General features: G+C 42.1%; 1 protein-coding gene across 4 annotated transcripts in view; it reads left to right on the top strand.

Moving 5' to 3' along the window:
• TRPM3 (transient receptor potential cation channel subfamily M member 3) overlaps window positions 1-18,440 on the top strand; it is a 395,690-nt gene that overhangs the window by 335,018 nt on the left and 42,232 nt on the right. For 2 of the 4 annotated variants that reach the window (XM_034773282.1, XM_034773281.1), the window contains exons 14-18: window positions 1,007-1,036; window positions 3,321-3,610; window positions 4,408-4,636; window positions 8,127-8,294; window positions 9,281-9,406. In XM_034773282.1, the coding sequence (XP_034629173.1) occupies window positions 1,007-1,036; window positions 3,321-3,610; window positions 4,408-4,636; window positions 8,127-8,294; window positions 9,281-9,406 (843 nt within the window). The remainder of the gene's footprint in view (window positions 1-1,006; window positions 1,037-3,320; window positions 3,611-4,407; window positions 4,637-8,126; window positions 8,295-9,280; window positions 9,407-18,440) is intronic. The other 2 variants (XM_034773284.1, XM_034773283.1) reach the window with 1 other exon arrangement.

Here is an 18,440-nt window from a genome sequence, read left to right as displayed (position 1 = left end):
TTCCCTGGTATGTGCTGAAACCTTTGTAAGTGGCATGGAGATTTCAGAGCAGGAAAAATCATAACTCTAAATGGGCTTGATCCTGCATTCCTTGAGTGCAAAGGGTGCAGGTTCAACGCACAGTTTTGTATTTTTTGATGTTATACTGCTGTGAATCTGGAGTAATTTGTCAGTCTTTATAAAACAAAGTGATGTTCATTCTTGTCTTTAATGAAGTCTCTCCAGATTCACAGCAGTGGAACTGAAAGCAGAATTTGGTTGTCTTCCATGAAACTTCTAGTTATAACAACTTCTCTTAGCTTACTCTCTAGCCAACACAGATATTTCACATATGGGTTCACTTTTTAGAGACATATATGAATATGATTCTGATGATCTCATCCTAGCAGACATTGGTCCTGATAGTACAACAGCTGTTATGAAATGTTTACATCCAAAGGAAAACTGGAGACCTGCTGGGTTTGTTTGGTTTTTTTTTGCCAATTCCACCCTGGGGATGGCTTTTCTGTCATTTCATTTTTAGAAGTAGCAAAATGCACTCTTTTCTCTGCAGAGAAATGCTCCCTTCCCTCAGCCACTCAGTGGAAAAACTGTATAAATTAAGGCCTTGTAAACCTTGGGCCAGATCCTTGATCCCTTTGAATTGCTGAAGCAGTGGGGAAAAAGGGCCCTATATCTGCTCTGTGAGGAGATGGGAGAATCCCTGAGAGAGATGCAGAGCCAGCAGAGTGCCCCCTCTTTTTCAGCTTCTTGTTAGTGGGGTTGTCAGGTGAAGGGTACATGTCCAGAATGCTAATGAACTCCCGGGATCCTCAATGGATGGAATGGCGCCTTAGTGTCTGTTGCCATCCAGCACAAATTAGAGCAGCTGTAACTTATGGTAGGGGCCAAACTTATGCCAGGAATCTTGGGGAAGAGGGGACAACTAGGATTATATAATTTTGTTTAAAATGTTGTTGGTATGGATAGGTTATATAATGGTTTATTAAACTCTTTTTTTGTACAGCCAAAAGCCCTGAAACTTCTGGGAATGGAGGTAGGTGACATGTAATAAATCTTAATGTTAAATTCACTTCGCTTTCTCACCAAACAAATTCATTGGCAATATACTATCTGAGACTTCTCGTAATTAATATATTTTAAAAGTTCCACAGATTTAGAATGAGAAGTTAATCACACACAAGGCTGTACTTTCCACCAAAGTAAATTGTTTATATAAATGCAAATAGAAAATCAGTTTCTCAGTATGCTTCCCCATAGACAAACTAAAAAAAAAGTGGAGGAAGTAAATCCTGTTATCTCCAGGTCTCTGTTGGTGAAATCGGTACATATTGTTTTAAATAGTACAGTCTATTTGAAACCAGTATCCCAATCCAACAACTATAAAAATAGAAAGCTGTCAGAGAGGTCAAACAAATATAGGATGTGATGCCCAATTCCCATTGACGTGGCTGAGGCTTTTGACTTTTTCTTTTCCCTTTGTAGAAAAGGTTAGAGGCAATTGTTCGGGGTGCAGGGAAGAACAAAATCCTACTTTGCCACTCCAGAATCTATACATAGCAACTAGATGCCTTGCTGTCCTCAGCCAAATACCTGCTACCACATCCGACAGCAATGGATAGATAACCACATTACATGAATGTTTCTTCTAAAATAGGGTCAGATGCACATACTGTTATTCATATTGAGTAGTACCTTGCTCCACAAATAGTCCTGTTTACTTCAGTGGAACTACATGAGGGAGAAGGTACTACTTAATGTGAGTGAGGGCACCAGAATCCAGCCCAGGCCCATCAGGGCATTTGTTAGCAATTAGATTCTTGTTTTTAAGTTTCAGTGTGAGCACCATACTTAGTTGAATGTGAGTGGTTTGCACTTCTCAGAATAGTTGTTTCAGGCTGTCTGTTTGCAGACTCAGCAAACCATTACTGCACTGTTTCATGTTTTTCTCAGATATTGAAGGTTTTCTTTACAACTATATGGGACAGACGCCTCTCTCTTTTAATGAAAACTTCAATTCTGGGGCATAATTCTGTGTCAAGTGGTTGGATTCTGTAGCAATTTTCATGGCAACCTAATTATGGAAAATGTGAAGCACTGAGTATAGTTTTGTAAAATTATTTTACATGCTATTTAGGCTGGGATTCTCAAAAACCCTCCACTTTGTCCTGTCTGTACTCCCAATGCCATCAATGGGACCACTTTCACAAATCCCAGCCTTAATTATTTTGTAAATATCATTGGTTTATAATTGTCACTTTTATGACCACTTTTTAACTATATTTAATTGTAAACAATATTAAAATAAAGATTTTCAGAAGTAAAATATCTTGGGAACTTGAGCTGAGATAGAATGGAGGGCATTAGTGTAGTGCAGTGTCAATCTTCAATAACCCGACATCCTTCAGCCTCTGTAATGCTGTACATTGGCACTTCAGAGAGCTGAGATTTTGTATGATAAGTTTTACTTTGCTGCTCACACAAGGAGCTAAGTTCAGCGCACGCAGTCTGGGAACAGAAGGACAAAGGAAAGTTATAGGACAAGATGAGAGGATGGAAATAAACAGGACAGGCAAGCAAGAAGAAATAACATGGAATTGGAGGGGGAAAGGAGAAAAGAAAGGACACAGAATTGAGGGAGTGGGATAGTATGTGAGGAGAGATAGGTTACCCCACTGATAAGATCAGGAGGGGAGATCACTAAGAATGAGACAGAAGTGGGGAAAGGACAAAACAATACCATGCTACCATCTTTTGATGAAGCATCCTCCAGCGTCTCCCTCATTGTTCTCTCTAATGCAGTTAGAGTGAAAAGAGGTGAATATATCCACCTCAATGAGATTAAAAACTCAGAAGTAAATGGAGAAACCAAAAGCTTTAACGTAAGGGTGGCTTTCCCAGGAGTGACCTGGGCATGTTCTGATAGTGCTCTGCACTACCACAGGGAAGGGCCAGGTTAGATTGACGTTCCCAGTCTCCCATTTCCCACTAGGCAGGAGCTGGGAGTGTTGAATCATTATTTCATATGCATCACATTTATTCTGTGAATTATTTTTTTCAGTGAATGTGAAATTAGTTATGTAAATTTGTGTAGGGAGGAGTAGTGGGAAGCAGCAGAAATTCTCCTCCTAGAAACTCAGAATGTGGGCTGGTCATAGTGAATAATTAGTCAGTCTAATCAGCAATTAAAAGAAAGTAAGTTACATGAACATGAGTGTGCCTGTGGTGAGGGAGTCAGCTTCCTCATGTCGTGTCTCCTATACCCAATGTAAACTGATTCACATCATTCCCTAGAACCACACTTTCTCCTTGTTTGACAGGATGACGTCCCTTTGCGAAGAGGAAGGAAGACCACAAAGAAACGAGAAGAAGAAGTGGATATTGATTTGGATGATCCTGAGATTAACCATTTCCCTTTCCCCTTCCATGAGCTGATGGTGTGGGCTGTGCTGATGAAGCGTCAGAAGATGGCCCTCTTTTTCTGGCAGCATGGGGAGGAGGCTATGGCTAAAGCTCTGGTGGCCTGTAAACTCTGCAAAGCCATGGCCCACGAGGCATCAGAAAATGACATGGTGGATGACATATCCCAGGAGCTGAACCACAACTCCAGGTTGATTTCCTTTCATGCATACTTTCTGGGGAGTAGCAAAGAGAGGCTGCTGAAACTGCCAGTAATCAGCTTAGGAGTGGTTTGCTTTAACTGCTAAAGATGTAGGGAAAATGCAGGCCCCTCGAAGCCAAAGGAGTGACTTTTAGGGCACACCTGTGCTAACAGAGCCCTTCTAAAAACTGTGCTAACAGTGCAACTTCTGAAATGGATAGAACAGGAGCCAAAAAGGTGAATGAAGCCTCTATACTGACTATATGCTTTCCTCCATCTTGAGGCCACCAGAGCCTGAATGTGATTCTGTTGAGTCACTTTTCCCATCCCAATGAAATACAGTTCAAAATCTGCTGAAGTAGTATCCAGGTGCAGGAAGTAACTAATCAGGAGATCAGACTAGATCATCATCATAATCCCTTCTGGCCTTAAAATCCATGAATCAAAGACCAACAGGAATTTGAACAATTTTTGGACACTGGTTAATAAAGCCTCCCCTTCAAGGGTACCTGACCATGAGATCATGAACAAGCAATGGGGACCTGGATTGCCTAACTGCAGATAGACAGTGGGCTTCAAGGAGAGAACAGCAGGCAGACAGGTGGGAGCAGATGTCTGGGAGCGGTGGGTACTCAGTATTCTAAATCAGGACATTTATTAAAGTGCCTAACTTTAGGCACTCAGGTTTGAAAACGTGGGCCTCCATGTATAGCCAGCACCGCGACTGCATTTCATGGAGCTGTCATTAACAGTGTACTTTCCGCAAACCAGACTGTGCTGGCTAATGAGAATGTCCTCTGTTGCAGGGATTTCGGCCAGCTGGCGGTGGAGCTGTTGGACCAATCGTACAAGCAGGATGAGCAGCTGGCAATGAAACTGCTGACCTACGAGCTGAAGAACTGGAGTAACGCCACGTGCCTGCAGCTTGCGGTGGCAGCCAAGCACAGAGATTTCATTGCTCACACTTGCAGCCAAATGCTGCTCACAGACATGTGGATGGGCCGGCTCCGGATGCGCAAAAATTCAGGTCTAAAGGTCAGCACTGCCTTAGTATCAATTAAGAGCAAGAGCTCTAAGGGATGGCAAGGGGGCTGACACCAAATCAGCAACAACTAGATGTACTAATAAACTGGTTGGTCCTGTGTTGCATGGTCCTGTGTTGTTTATAGTGACATGACACAGTGCTCATCCCTGCTAGCCCAAATCCTGAGTGCCTTACTCTGTCCTTGGTCAAAACTCTCCAAGATCAGTAGGACAGTTACTGTCATAAAGACTGAGCAAGGACTGCAGGATGTCTCCCTAACTGAAGACTTCAGGGTTTGGCCGTATTTTTTAAAAAAAAATCAATTAATAAATTAAAAGGGTGTGTGAGTGAATTTACTACTAGTGAAAGGTGCTGAATTGGCAACCCTGGAGAATGATCCTCAGAACAAGCAAATGCAGCAGCAGTGCAAATACCCCTGCAGTCCCATGTCAAGCTGCCTCCTACCTAACCTGGACCGACCACCCCTAAGAGATGTGGAAGATAATTCAATCATGCCCATTTAATACTTAATTTCTCTGGTAAAACAGCCAGTGAGAGGGGTTTTCTGACAGGCATTTCTGTCCAAGAGGAACTGAGCTGTGGTGCATTCACCTTCACCACAGTATTCACTAGTCAGACCAAGAATTGCCGTTTTTAATTATGTTTTGTGGTGATATTCCCTGACCGGGGCATTCCCTCGCCTGTATCAGGTTTACATGTGAAAATCGATACTTGCTCTGGTTGTTCTACTATGCTGCAAAAGCATGTATCTGAGAAAATAATTATGAACAGCAGAGATATAAAGATATCATTATCACACTGGAACTAATGCACTATCAGTAACAAATGAGTGTCAGTGGCTAATAAGATTCTTATCTCACTTGTGTCAGAGCTCTGCATGAGTACCTTTCTTCCTAAAACTAGGACATGTTCTTACATTTTGGAAAGTCCTCCCTCTTAGCCATATGTTTTCTGAATCCATCTGTGCCCTGATCCCCTTGCTTTCCCTGGGGGGCCTGACCATCTTGCAAACCTGACTTTTGAGCAGTAGTGAGCTGGAGCCGGTTCGCACCGGTTTGCAAAGAACCGGTTGTTAAATTTAGAAGCCGGTGTAGAACCGGTTGTAAAGGGGCTGGCGGGTGGGCAAACTCCAGTCCGTGGGCCACATCCAGCCCGCAGGACCATGCTGTCTGGCCCGCCTGAGCTCCCAGATGGGGAGGCTCCCCCACTCCTCCCCCCCTCGCAGAGCCCCAGCACGCCACACCACCGGCGGCAGCACTCTGGGCAGCTCGGCAGCTCCTGCCACTTTGAGCAGCATGATAAGGGGGCTGGGGCTGGGATGAGGGGTTGGATAAGGGGCAGGGAGTGGTTGGAGGAGGCGGAGGTTCTGGGGAGGTGGTCAAGGGACGGGGAACCGGGGGTCGGGTAGGCGTGGGCGTTCCGGGGGTCTTTCGGGGTGATGGTGGATGGGGTTGGGGCAGTCAGGGGACAGGGCGTGGGGCGAGTTGGGTAGGGGGTGGGGTTCTGGGGGGGCAGTTAGGGTGGGGTGGTCTCGGGAGGGGGTTGTCAGGGGACAAGGTGCGGGGAGGTTGATGGGTTGCGGGTTCTGAGGGGGGCAGTCTGGGGCAGGAAGTGGGTTGGGGTCGAATGTGGGGGGTGGAGAGACAGGCACGTGGGGCTTGTACTCACCGCACGGTTCCCTACTGGGTCTCCGGCGGCACTTCGGCGGCGGGGAGGGGGGGGAAGGTCTTCACTCGCTCCAGGTGAAGGACCCGCCGCCGAAAATCCAGAGCGAGTAAAGTGTCTCCCCCACCACCGAGGACCCGGTAGGGAACCGGTTATTAGGATTTTGGGAGCTCATCACTGCTTTTGAAATGTTCCAGTTGTTCATTACTCAGTAGATCTTGCTTACTGTAGTGTAGTGTATCTATCCATTTCCCCTTCTATGCCTTGTCCTTTACAGTATGTATCTCTTCCGCCACACAGCAGACCCCTGGCCCTATCCTTTGCATGATAAGTACCTCAGGGTGATAAATTCCATTTTCCTTTTGGTTTGTTCCAACAGCAGCTCCTCCCAAATGTCCACACTCAGTTTATTGTTCACTCTATTTATTCTGCTTTATTCCATAAACCTTTATCCTTTAACTCTCCCTCCCTGAAGCAACTCTCTTTAGGCAAAAGAGAGAACAGCATAGACTTTTTCATGCACCTTAATGGGTTATATGGCAGCGTTGGGGGGCGGGGGTGTACTTTAAAAGCAGTGCAGCTCCAGTCCAGAGACCTGGAATGACCTCTGCAATGCACTATAGGCACCAGTAGACAAAGCAGGAATGTTCTCCCTCATGGGATGGAAATATACTCTCTCCACATATGCCAACAGGCCTACTAAATAATTTCATTGGCATTACTGGAGATAAATTCATTGGAGATATGTATAAAATGATTTTTCCATGAAATGCTGGCAAAAATCAAGCTTTGGTGTGTGTGTATGTGATTACAAATGGGCCTAAACCATGATGGGCTTGATCCCGCACAACCCAGGTGTAGTGTGTTGCATGTATAAGAAGAAGGTAAAATGGACGTGCAGCACAAGACAGCGAATACAGGAGAATTTGAGCTCACATTGACGGGAGCAGTGCTGCATGGCTGCCAAGTTACAGGAGTGAATACCTAAGCACATAAGTTGCATACTTTTAAGTCCGTCTCCTCAGACTCACTCATGCCATTGTCCTGACCTATTCTACCCTATGTACTTGCAAGTAAGGGACCACAGGGAACTTACTAAGCCCTGATCTACTCTACTAAGTTTAGTTGACCTAGCTGTGTCAAAAATATCACACCCCTACCCAACATAGCTAAGTCAACAACCTCTCTAGTGTAGATGTAACTATGCCAACAGAAGAGTGCTTTCGTTGGCATAGCTAATGTCTTTTGGGGAGGCAGTATTACCATCCTGGCTAAACTCCTTCTGTTGGTTTATGCTGTGTCTCCACTAGTGGGCTCTACCAGCATAGCTATGCCAGCACAGGTTCTGTATTGTAGACACGGCTAACACTTACTGCAGAGGACTATGTCTATTGCCTAATATTTCTTGTGTCTCACATTAACACTGGAACACTCTAATGTGCAAGACTTTTCAGGTTCAAGGTTCAATGCTTTTGTGGTTCCGCCTACTACCTAGTATGGTAATATTTTGTAGTGTTCTAGCTTGTAACAATATGTATGAGATGAGCAATTTAGGGATAAATAAATTATTCAGCACAATGAGTTAGCCATATAACTTCTATTAACATTGCAAGGCATGCTATGCTTAGTTTCCCCACAGTCCTCTGTAAACAAAATCTCAAATGACAGATTTCCAGGTGCCATTGAAACTTACACACTGGAATGTTTGATTCCCAGATTCCCCAAGGGGCTTGTTTCATTTGATACTAAGCTACCACCATAATCATAACCTGTTAATTGAGATGATTATTATTATTATCATTATTATTGCTTTAGGTAATTCTAGGAATTCTACTTCCTCCTTCAATTCTCAGCTTGGAGTTCAAGAACAAAGATGACATGCCTTACATGTCTCAGGCCCATGAGATCCATCTACAAGAGAAGGAGCCAGAGGAACCAGAAAAACCAGTAAAGGAAAAGGAAGAGGAGGACATGGAACTCACAGTAAGAGCAAATAATACAAAAGCCAGCCTAAGTTCTGTCAATTTACTATTCCGACCTCTACAGGGACTGCAGACTAGAATGTCCAAGTTTAGTGGATAAATGCCTCCAACAATCCTCTTTCCTTGGCGGGACTCAATACTTACGTTGCAATACTGAATCACCAAATTTGCCTCTTTGAGTCCTGATGTTGCCTCAGTGCATGACAATACTGCCTCATCACGTTGTGATGTGACGTCATGTATTGACCAACAGCAACGTGGCATTGTCTGAACTAAATGTAACAGTCTTGCAGGATTCAGAACACACCCAAGAATGTTAGGATGAGTGGCCTGGATGAGACTGAGCACTAGTCTTTCGTGTGTTCAGAAGGCAGGGAGAATGGGAGTTCCCAAAGCTTGGATGGAGACTGCAGGTTTTTTCCTTTTATCTCTTCTCATTAAGCAGAAATTAGTGTATTGGTATGTCTACTGCTAAGATATGGAAATCTGTCTAATCAGAATTTCACCTCTTTGAGTTCCCTCACTCAACCCTTTCTCACACTGGTGATTATTTACTAGTACACATGTGGAAATACTTAGAAAGGATTGCACAATCTAGCCCTGGATAATAACAGGAGTTTGGTGGGGGGGGGGGGTTACATTTCATTGTGTTCTTTTTTTTATGATGAATATTTTATTGGCTTCATTTAAAATGTTAGAATTGCACAGTGTAACCCTGAATGAATAATTATACCACAAAAAGACTCAAACCATTGAAATTCCGATGATTAGACAAATCTCCACAGTTCCTTGTTTGTATCAAGCTTCATGGGCATTTTTTATTTGGCCATGATAGTGGGGAAATTGCAAATCCCATCATCAAAGAGCTTTGAAGGGCTTTAAATCCACCCTAGTCCTCCAGGGCCAAGATGCAACTGAAACACATCAGTAAAAAAGAAAAGGGTTCTTTCTGGTTAATTTTTTTAAAAAACAGCCTATTTCCCACAGGCAAACAGCAGGCGCTGCCCCCAGGAACCCGTCTGCAGGCAGGCAGAAGGACCTGCCTACAGGACCCAATATGCAGGCAAGCAGAAGAACCGGTCCACAAGACCTGCCTACAGGACCTATTTGCAGGCAAGAACCTGGCCATTGGAAAAGACCAGATGCCAGCATAGCATTGGATGGGTTGTTTTCCACTCATTAGCTATTAATTACAATTAATTATTGCTGGCTTCTGCTCAATTCATGAAGTGCTTATTCAAATCCAATAAGCGCTTCACACAGTGCCGTGTTTATGGCATTGGGTAAAAATATGGCGATGAGGTAAATACCATGATCTCTCTGTGAACATTCTGGCTCTCTGTTTCTTGTCTCCAATACTACATTTCCCTTCAAAAACCTTCTGATTCCCACTAAAAAAGCACTATACGCTGAATGATATATTCTTGTCTGCAGGACTTAGGATTTAAGCTTTCCTTCCTCTCAGCCTTCTGACAGTCCTATGGCTTTCTCCTTTGACCCTGCCCCCCTACTCCCTGATATGCAGCACACACACCACTGATATCCCAATTCAGGGAGAATGACTACAACCTTCTCTACAAAAAGCAGGAGCAGGGGGACCCAGCTGATCACATGGAGTCCAGCAGCTCTTGTAATATGGTCTTGGGCCCTCTGCTGCTGGATTCAAATGTTTGTTATATGTCCTTGAGTTGTGAGCTATAGAACACCCAATTAAATAATTTTGCATCAATCAACAGCAGGCAAGCTGCTGGGCCCCAGAGTGGAGATGTAGGAGATTTGCAGAAACTGGGACCTTTCTGGATAGTTTCAGAAGAAAGACGGCATCCATGTCAGGAGGCTGCTATATTTAGTCCTTTCCCAGGCTTGACAACAAGTGACGTTTTTCTAATTATGAAAAATAGTTTGGTTTAAATTTTGGATGAAAGTTATGCATTGGTTCTTATTTTATCTGAACTGCTTCACCCTTGGGACAGGAGGACCCCAGAAGGATTACTCAAAAAGCTCTTTCATGAAGACCTTTTTTTGGTCACACTTGATATTTAGGGTACATTTTAAACAGTCTATGAGAGTTAATAAATTATTAATAGATGTTTTCATAAACGGTTAATCAATTGTTATAGAGTCCAACAAGTTGCTTATAACCATAACTCGTAACCATCTAAAACACCATCTATGGTCTTATCACTGTCCACAACACACACTACTCAGGTCTATAGAGTGCTTATAATGTCTATTAATTCTTCATAAATGTATCTTGAACATAAAGTTGCCCTCCTTTTTTTAAATGGCTAGTAGTACAACTCTGTGAATTGATTATTATAGAATAGGGTGTGTTCTATGTTTTCTGTGCTGCCTCAGAGGACGGGGGGATTTTACCACCACCCTGTGGTGCACGAAAAGGATTGTGTTACCGCCTTGGCTTACACTTATGCAAAGTGGGTGTAAATCGCTCCCATTCTGATCTGATAGCATTTTCCACCCAATCTGCACTCGTTCTGCACAGGAGTAAAGGAGCACACAAGGTGCAAAAGCAAGGAAATAAAGCCAGTGTGTATGACTCAGCATGTTTGTATGTGTTGATACTGCTTTTTAACAGTTTTTTGTTTGGTAGTACCCAGAGGGACAGTTATATCAGGAAAGGGGAATTGAAGGCTTGTCTATATGGTGTTGCAGTGCACAATGCAGGAGTGTGATTTCTAAAGTGCACCCTGCTGGTGCGCACTAAAGGTTCCCTAGTGTGCTTTAATGTAGTGTCATTTGAATCAGTATTTCATTAGGGAACCTTTAGTATGCACCAGTAGGGTCCACACAGATCAATTAATGTGCAACATGTTACTGTGCCTAAAAAAATCACACCCTCAGTGTCCATTACCCTATCCAATAGACAAGCCCTAAGTTATCATCCATAGTACATGTCACTAGAATGCTGACTTTATACATTGTAAATTACTTGTTTTTTATTTTTGCTTTTTAAATTTCTAACAGGTGCATGGGAGTGCCAGGCACAAATCCCATTAACACTTTGGTGATAGGCAACAGGATTTCCTGATATAACATGCCCACAAGAACACATTTGCTAGAGCTCCTCTGTCATCATTGCAACCTCAGCACAAAAAGGGTTAAAAAGTCATAGGATTTGTGCATGGAACTTTCACTCACTAATCCTTAATACTTAAATTTGAAGAATTACTGGATGGGGGGAGGAGTGGCAGGAGACTAAAATCTACAGGAGTCTAACTCTTCCACTGACAATCTTATTTCCGGGAATAACATACCACATCACAGTCATTCATTCAGTATTTTCTTTGTTTAGTTCTAATTTTCCACATCAAATAAAGTGTCTCCCCTTCTACAAGTAGTAAGAGTGCAAATAAAAGAAACATGTTTGGGCTTAGGACATTCCCCTTTTCAAAAAAATCTCAAGTAGGTTAGTTTTTTTGGATATGAAATGATTCAGGCTCTTTCTGGAATTAAATAAATAAATAAAATGAAACCATTACAGACTGAAACCCTAAAGCTACAAAGCTTTGAAAGTTAGCTTCTCCGTGGGGTCAGCGCTGCAGTGGTACAGATGAGAGCTGTGAGACAGCAGGGCGGTTTTGCCTGTTTGTTCTTAAAGACCAAGTGAACTGGGGGAAATGAGCACAGTCGTCTAGGAAAGGTTGGCAAAAAAATGGTTGCCTCTTTGTTCCAGGAAACACTGAATGGCTGTCTGTGAGGGAAATTGTTTTCCCACAACCCCTGGACATATTTCTGTGTCTGTCTTCCCTGCTGTCAGCAACTCTTAATCTGACTTGAGTAAACTGCTGTTATTGGCAAGCAAAAGGAGCAGCTGCAAATGCTAATGGGGGGGCCACTGAGCTGAACTTAACACCTTTGCCCTGGCCAGGCCTTAATTCACCCCCACTCATACACTTCTGCTCACTCCCAATGACTCAGTTCAGGGTGAATATATAAGCTTGCTCACATTGCTAAGCACTATGGGTGAAATTTGTCCCGGTGCAGAGAACCAGCACAAGGGATGCACCACTTATGTCTCATGTAAAAGCCATAATTTGGGGACTTAAGTAGTGCATTAGCCCATGCTGGTCCCTTGCACAGAGATGAATTTCACCCTAACTGCAGAACATTTCTGCACACTGTGTGGACACCTCTCTGTACAGCTGCTGAGCAAACACTAAGGGTAAGTCTTACGCAGCATTTTGGAGCAAACCTCGTAGGCCAAGTCAAAAGATGGGCTGGCGGGGATCACACTAGTGTGCTAAAAATAGCTGTATAGGCAGAGCTTTGGAGTTTCAGCTTGGGCTGGAGCTCGGGCTTTGAAACTCACCCCTCCCACTAAACTCCTACCCAAGACACAGCTTCAGAGTGCTGTCTGCACAGTTATTTTTAGAGTGCTAGTGCAAGCCCTGCTGGCCCATCAGTGACCATTTTTTAAATCAAGATTGCATGTTTTTCTATACGATCTGCTCTAGGAAGAACTTCCCCAAAATGATATGTATGGTCTTTGTTATACAGGAGGTCAGACTAGATGATCATAACGATCCCTTCTGGCCTTAAAATCTATAAATCTGTTGACCAAGGCTGGGGAGCTTGCTCCAAAATGCTGTGTAGACATATGCCCAGCACTAGTGCTTTGCCTCTGCTTATTTCTTTCAACAATGTTCAGCAGATGCTGCAGAATTGAGCACGTAGAGCTGCAGTTAGTATAGATCAGTGTCTAGAAAACTGTGTTCTCAGTGTTCAGAAAAAGGAACTATTGAGCACATGCAAAAGCTGTTTTTTACATGCTTACATCTCTGGGGTTTTTAGCTATTTTTGTCCTAGAAACAATGAAAGCATCCATTCCTTAGCAAGGAATAGCCACCCAGAACTGTTATCACATGGCCATCATTTCCCACTGTATTGTGGAGATGGTTGTGTGTGTGTGTGTGCGCACGCGTGCACGTAGATGGATATTCAGTGAGTTATGTTCCTCACTAGTTTGTAGACACTAAAGTTTGTAAATAGCTTGTGCATTTCACTAAGGGCTGGTCTACACTGGAGCGGGGAATCGATCTAAGGGCTTGTCTATACTTACGCGCTGGTTCGGCGGCAGGCAATTGAACTTCTGGGTTCGATTTATCGCGTCTAATCTGGACGCGATAAATCGAACTCAGAAGTGCTCCCCGTCGACTCCGGTAATCCTGCTCGCCGCGAGGAGTACGTGGAGTCGACGGGGGAGCCTGCCTGCCGGGTCTGGACCGCGGTAAGTTCGAACTAAGGTACGTCGACTTCAGCTACGTTATTCACGTAGCTGAAGTTGCGTACCTTAGTTCGATTTGGGGGTTTAGTGTAGACCAAGCCTAAGATACGCAACTTCAGCTACATGAATAACATAGCTGAAGTCGAAGTATCTTTGATCGATTTACCTCGGGTCCTCACAGCGCAGGATCGATGGCCGCGGCTACCATCTCTCGCTCTGGTGGAGTTCCGGAGTCAACGGGGAGCGCGTTCGGGGATCAATTTATCGCGTCTAGATGAGATGCGATAAATCGATCCCCGATAGATCGATTACTACCCGCCAATCCAGCGGTAGTGAAGACATACCCTAAAGATGAATTCTGAAAAGCCTAAGCTCATATTTGTTGGGATCAAAATTCCTGTTATAAAACAAATACACAGTATATATTGCTACTACTAAAAAACATCTTTTAATTTGTAAGTGCACAACCCAAATGTTTCTTGTTGCCGGAACAACTCTAAACATAATTACAATGAAATAAAACCACATGCCTAAAAAAATCCCAGAACCCTGCTCACAAAATCCCCATGTCCAACTCAATAATGTACATGTAGCACACAACATAAAACTGCAGGCCAAAGGGAAAGCAAGTAATGAGGATGCTGCAGATATACTGCACTGTGCGTGTTGCCCTCGAGTCAGGATTACTCTGATTGACTCATGGCAAACCACAGGCAAAGTTTTAGAAAATGAGATGCCATTTACCAAACAGTTTCAGTGTAGTCTCACTGCTTCTCCTATCTTCTACTTCCCCTCAGAAATAGACACATGTTTGTTCACATTCATTGCTTGCAACAGCACAGTGCAAACTGTCCCTTGACTCAGGCTCTTTCTATAATATTTTTAATGGGAAGGCTTTTCAGATTTGTTAATACCATCATGAAATTAACATCCTGGGACATTAGGTTAAGCCTAATCCCTAGCAGTTTTAAAGTTATTCCCCATCTGCAATGTGGGGGAGGGTGGCTCTGTGGTAGATGGTTATTTTGAAATGACTGTAACATGTTTAACCTCAGCATCATTATCCACAAGAAAACAAGAATAACTAGGCAATAAAGCAGCAATAGTGAAATAAGAAATGAACCTACAGCAAGATACTGAACGTTGACTGCTGTGGGAGTACAGGACCATTCAGAGTCACACATTTATAAAACTGTGAAGGGTTTGGAATCTGCTGAACAGTCACCCGCCCTGAAACACTGACCAGTGCCTTAGTTAAATCTGCCAAAGCCCTTTCTCACCTCTCCCTCAGAACTCTTGAGCACAAGCAGGCAACAGAGCTAGAAGCCCCCAGGATAGGCACTGCAGATTTGTGTAGCACCAGATATCAGTTTTCCCCATAAACACTCAGGAGGCAGAGGGAAGTAAGCAGACAAATGATTTTCTCAGGCAGGAAGAGCAGAAATTGTTCAGAGCATCTCAAATCACATGCAGAAAGCCATCCTCTCTTGTGACCTGGGAAATAACTCTGTCTCTGAGTCCCTCGAGCAAATTGTCTTTTGTAATGGGAAGGGTTAACAGTCTGTATTAGTATTATTACATTCACTGAGTGCTGCAGATAGAGACTGCAAGGAGTGAATCAGTCTGCTTAGCTAAAGTGAATCCTGCTACCATTTCCTTTAGTCATTAACCACTTCCTCCTTTTATTCTGCTACTATATCTCACCCAAACTTCTTGTGACTTATTTTTGGGGTCTAAGTTGGGTGCCCTGTGCTAATATTTAATACCAGTTGTTTTAAACGCATTTGGTAATGCCCCTAGCGTCTGGGATAGACACAATGAGCTAATGGATAAATAACTCTTCTAAGATGGACTGCAGTTTTAAGAGGGGGAGAAAAGACTCAGCTTCTACTCTGTCCTTGAGTCTTAGATCTTTGTTCTTTTTCTATAGAGACTTACAGTTAGCAGGTACTCGGTCAAATACGAAACTGAGCAACCACATGGCAAATAGCAATAACACTCAGAAAACTAACATGAATCAAATAAAGTGTAAACCCTAGAAATGGCAGCAAAAACTTAGATACCTTAACAATAAGTACCCTATAAATATCTAGACAGACAGAAATAAATACATAGGTTCATGCTTTGATTGAATTGTTACAATTTATTCTTTATAAGGCCAAAAAATGTAGGAAAGGCTTCCCAGAAGATGTAGCAAGGTACAGTGCCTGCCCTTAAGAACTTGCATTCTAAATTATAGATATGACACAATAATGTGGGGTGTCAAACAGTCTGAAGAGTATGGGAAGAGAAAGGACTAGGATTGTCGATTAATCGCAGTTAACTCGTGTGATCACTCAAAAAAATTAATGGAAATTTTAAAAATTTATTGTGATTAATCACAGTTTTAATCACACTGTTAAACAATAGAATACCAATTGAAATTTATTAAATATTTTGGATGTTTTTCCATATGTTCAGATATATTGATTTCAATTACAATACAGAATACAAAGTATACAGTACTCTATATTATTTTATTACAAATATTTGCACTGTAAAAATGATAAACAAAAGAAATAGCAGTTTTGAATTCACCTCATACAAGTACTTTAGTGCAATCTCTTCATCATGAAAGCACAACTTACAAATGTAGATATTTTTTGTTACATAACTGCACTCAAAAACAAAACAGTGTAAAACTTTAGAGCCTACAAGTCCACTGAGTCCTACTTCTTGTTCAGCCAATCGCTAAAATATCAACAAACTTGTTTGTCTATATTTACGGGAGATACTGCTGCCCACTTCTTGTTTACAATGTTACCTGAAAGTGAGAACAGACGGTCAAATTGCACTTTTGTAGCTGTCATTGCAAGGTATTTATGTGCCAAATATGCTAAACATTCATATGCCCGTTCATGCTTTGGCCACCATTCCAGAGGACATGTTTCCATGCTGATGACGCTCGTTTAAAAAAAATAATGCATTAATTAAATTTGTGACTGAACTCCTTGGGGGAGAATTGTATGTCTCCTGCTCTGTGTTTAACCCACATTCTGCCATATATTTCATGTTATAGCAGTCTGGGATGATGACCCAGCATGTTGTTCGTTTTAAGAACACTTTTTCACTGCAGATTTGACAAAATACAAAGAAGGTACCAATGTGAGATTTCTAAAAAAAGCGACAGCACTCAAGCCAAGATTTAAGAAGTGCCTTCCAAAGTCTGATCAGGAGTGGGAAAGAGCATGCTTTCGAAAGTCTTAAAAGAGCAACACTCTGATGCAGAAACTACAAAACCCAAACCCCCCAAAAAAGAAAATCAACTGTCTGCTGTTGGCATCTGACTCACATGATGAAAATGGATATGCGTTAGTCTGCACTGCTTTGGATCGTTATCGAGCAGAACCCATCATTAGCATGGATGCATGTCCTCTGGACTGGTGGTTGAAGCATGAAGGGACATATGAATATTTAGCACATCTGGCATGTAAATATCTTGCAACGCCGGCTACAACAGTGCCATGTGAATGCCTGTTCTCACTTTCAGGTGACATTGTAAACAATAAGCGGGCAGCATGATCTTCTGCAAATGTAAACAAACTTGTTTGTCTGAGCGATTGGTTGAGCAAGAAATAGGACTGAGTGGACTTGTAGGCTCTAAAGTTTTACATTGTTTTATTTTTGAATGCAGTTATTTTTTATACATAATTCTACATTTGTAAGTTCAACTTTCATGATAAGAGATTGTACTACAGTACTAGTATTAAGTGAATTGAAAAATACTATTTCTTTTATTTTTACAGTGCAAATATTTATAATAAAAATAAATATAAAGTGAGCACTATATATTATATATTCTATGTTGTAATTGAAATCAATATATTTGAAAATGTGGAAAACATCCAGAAATATTTATATAAATAGTATTCTATTATTGTTTAACACTGCGATTCATTGCGATTAATTTTTTTACTTGCTTGACAGCCCTAGAAAGGACAAAGGTGTTACAGCAATATAATAATCTGGTTATTCAGGGAGATAGAATGTAAGAACATGAATGTTATGTATTAATATTATAGATTAAGGAAAGCCATCAAGAGATTATTTAATATAGGAGTGCCCCAGCAAACATCAGATGTAATATCAAGACTTTAGGGGATTCATCCTTAGTTTACCTGCATCTTCCCAAAAGTACCTTCAAAATTTTCAGCACCAGGAAGAATGGCACAGAACTGTAATGTCATTATCCTCAGAAATACCACCTCCCATTGCAGAAGGTAAAATTCATTTTTTGACTTGGCTTTCTCCTCAATATAGTCTACGTACACACACAAATAAACAAACAAGAGATTGTAAGGTTTATTTTTAAATATTTAGGAATTGCTTATCTATTATGGTGGTGGGCCATATCGCATTTCCAGCAAGGCACTTTAAGCACATAAATAATCCCACTGAAGTCAACTAATTACGTACATGATTAAATGCCTTGCTGAATCAGGACACATGAAGGAAGGAAGGACCGTGTTATTAAAGTACAAATGCTGGATTGGGAGAAAACACCTCTGCCATGACATCCTGTGTGACTTTAGACAAGTCACTTGACCTCTCTGTGTCTTAGTTTCCTCCTTTGTAAAATGGGGATAATAGCAATACTTGCAAGAGTGTTTCAAGGCTGCATTAAATTCATGTTTAAAATGCTTTGAAATCTTCAGAAGGAAAGTGTTCTAGAAACATTAACTGAAAGCATCAGGGCAGCACCAGCGCACTTAAGTAAGACAATAGGTATCAAAATACTTGACTTTCAGGTGTCACTATATGGAGAAGTATCAAAATCTGTGCCTGTCACAACAAATTTAAGAGTGGGAACTTCCTCACAGCATGGAAACTCTCATAAAATTCCAGCTACCCTGGGTCTCCTAT

Source organism: Trachemys scripta, chromosome 6, assembly GCF_013100865.1.
Source record: "Trachemys scripta elegans isolate TJP31775 chromosome 6, CAS_Tse_1.0, whole genome shotgun sequence".
In the NCBI taxonomy this organism is placed as follows: Eukaryota; Metazoa; Chordata; order Testudines; family Emydidae; genus Trachemys; species Trachemys scripta.
The sequence above is the reverse complement of the archived record's forward strand: the minus strand, read 5'-3'. Positions and strand labels throughout refer to the sequence as shown.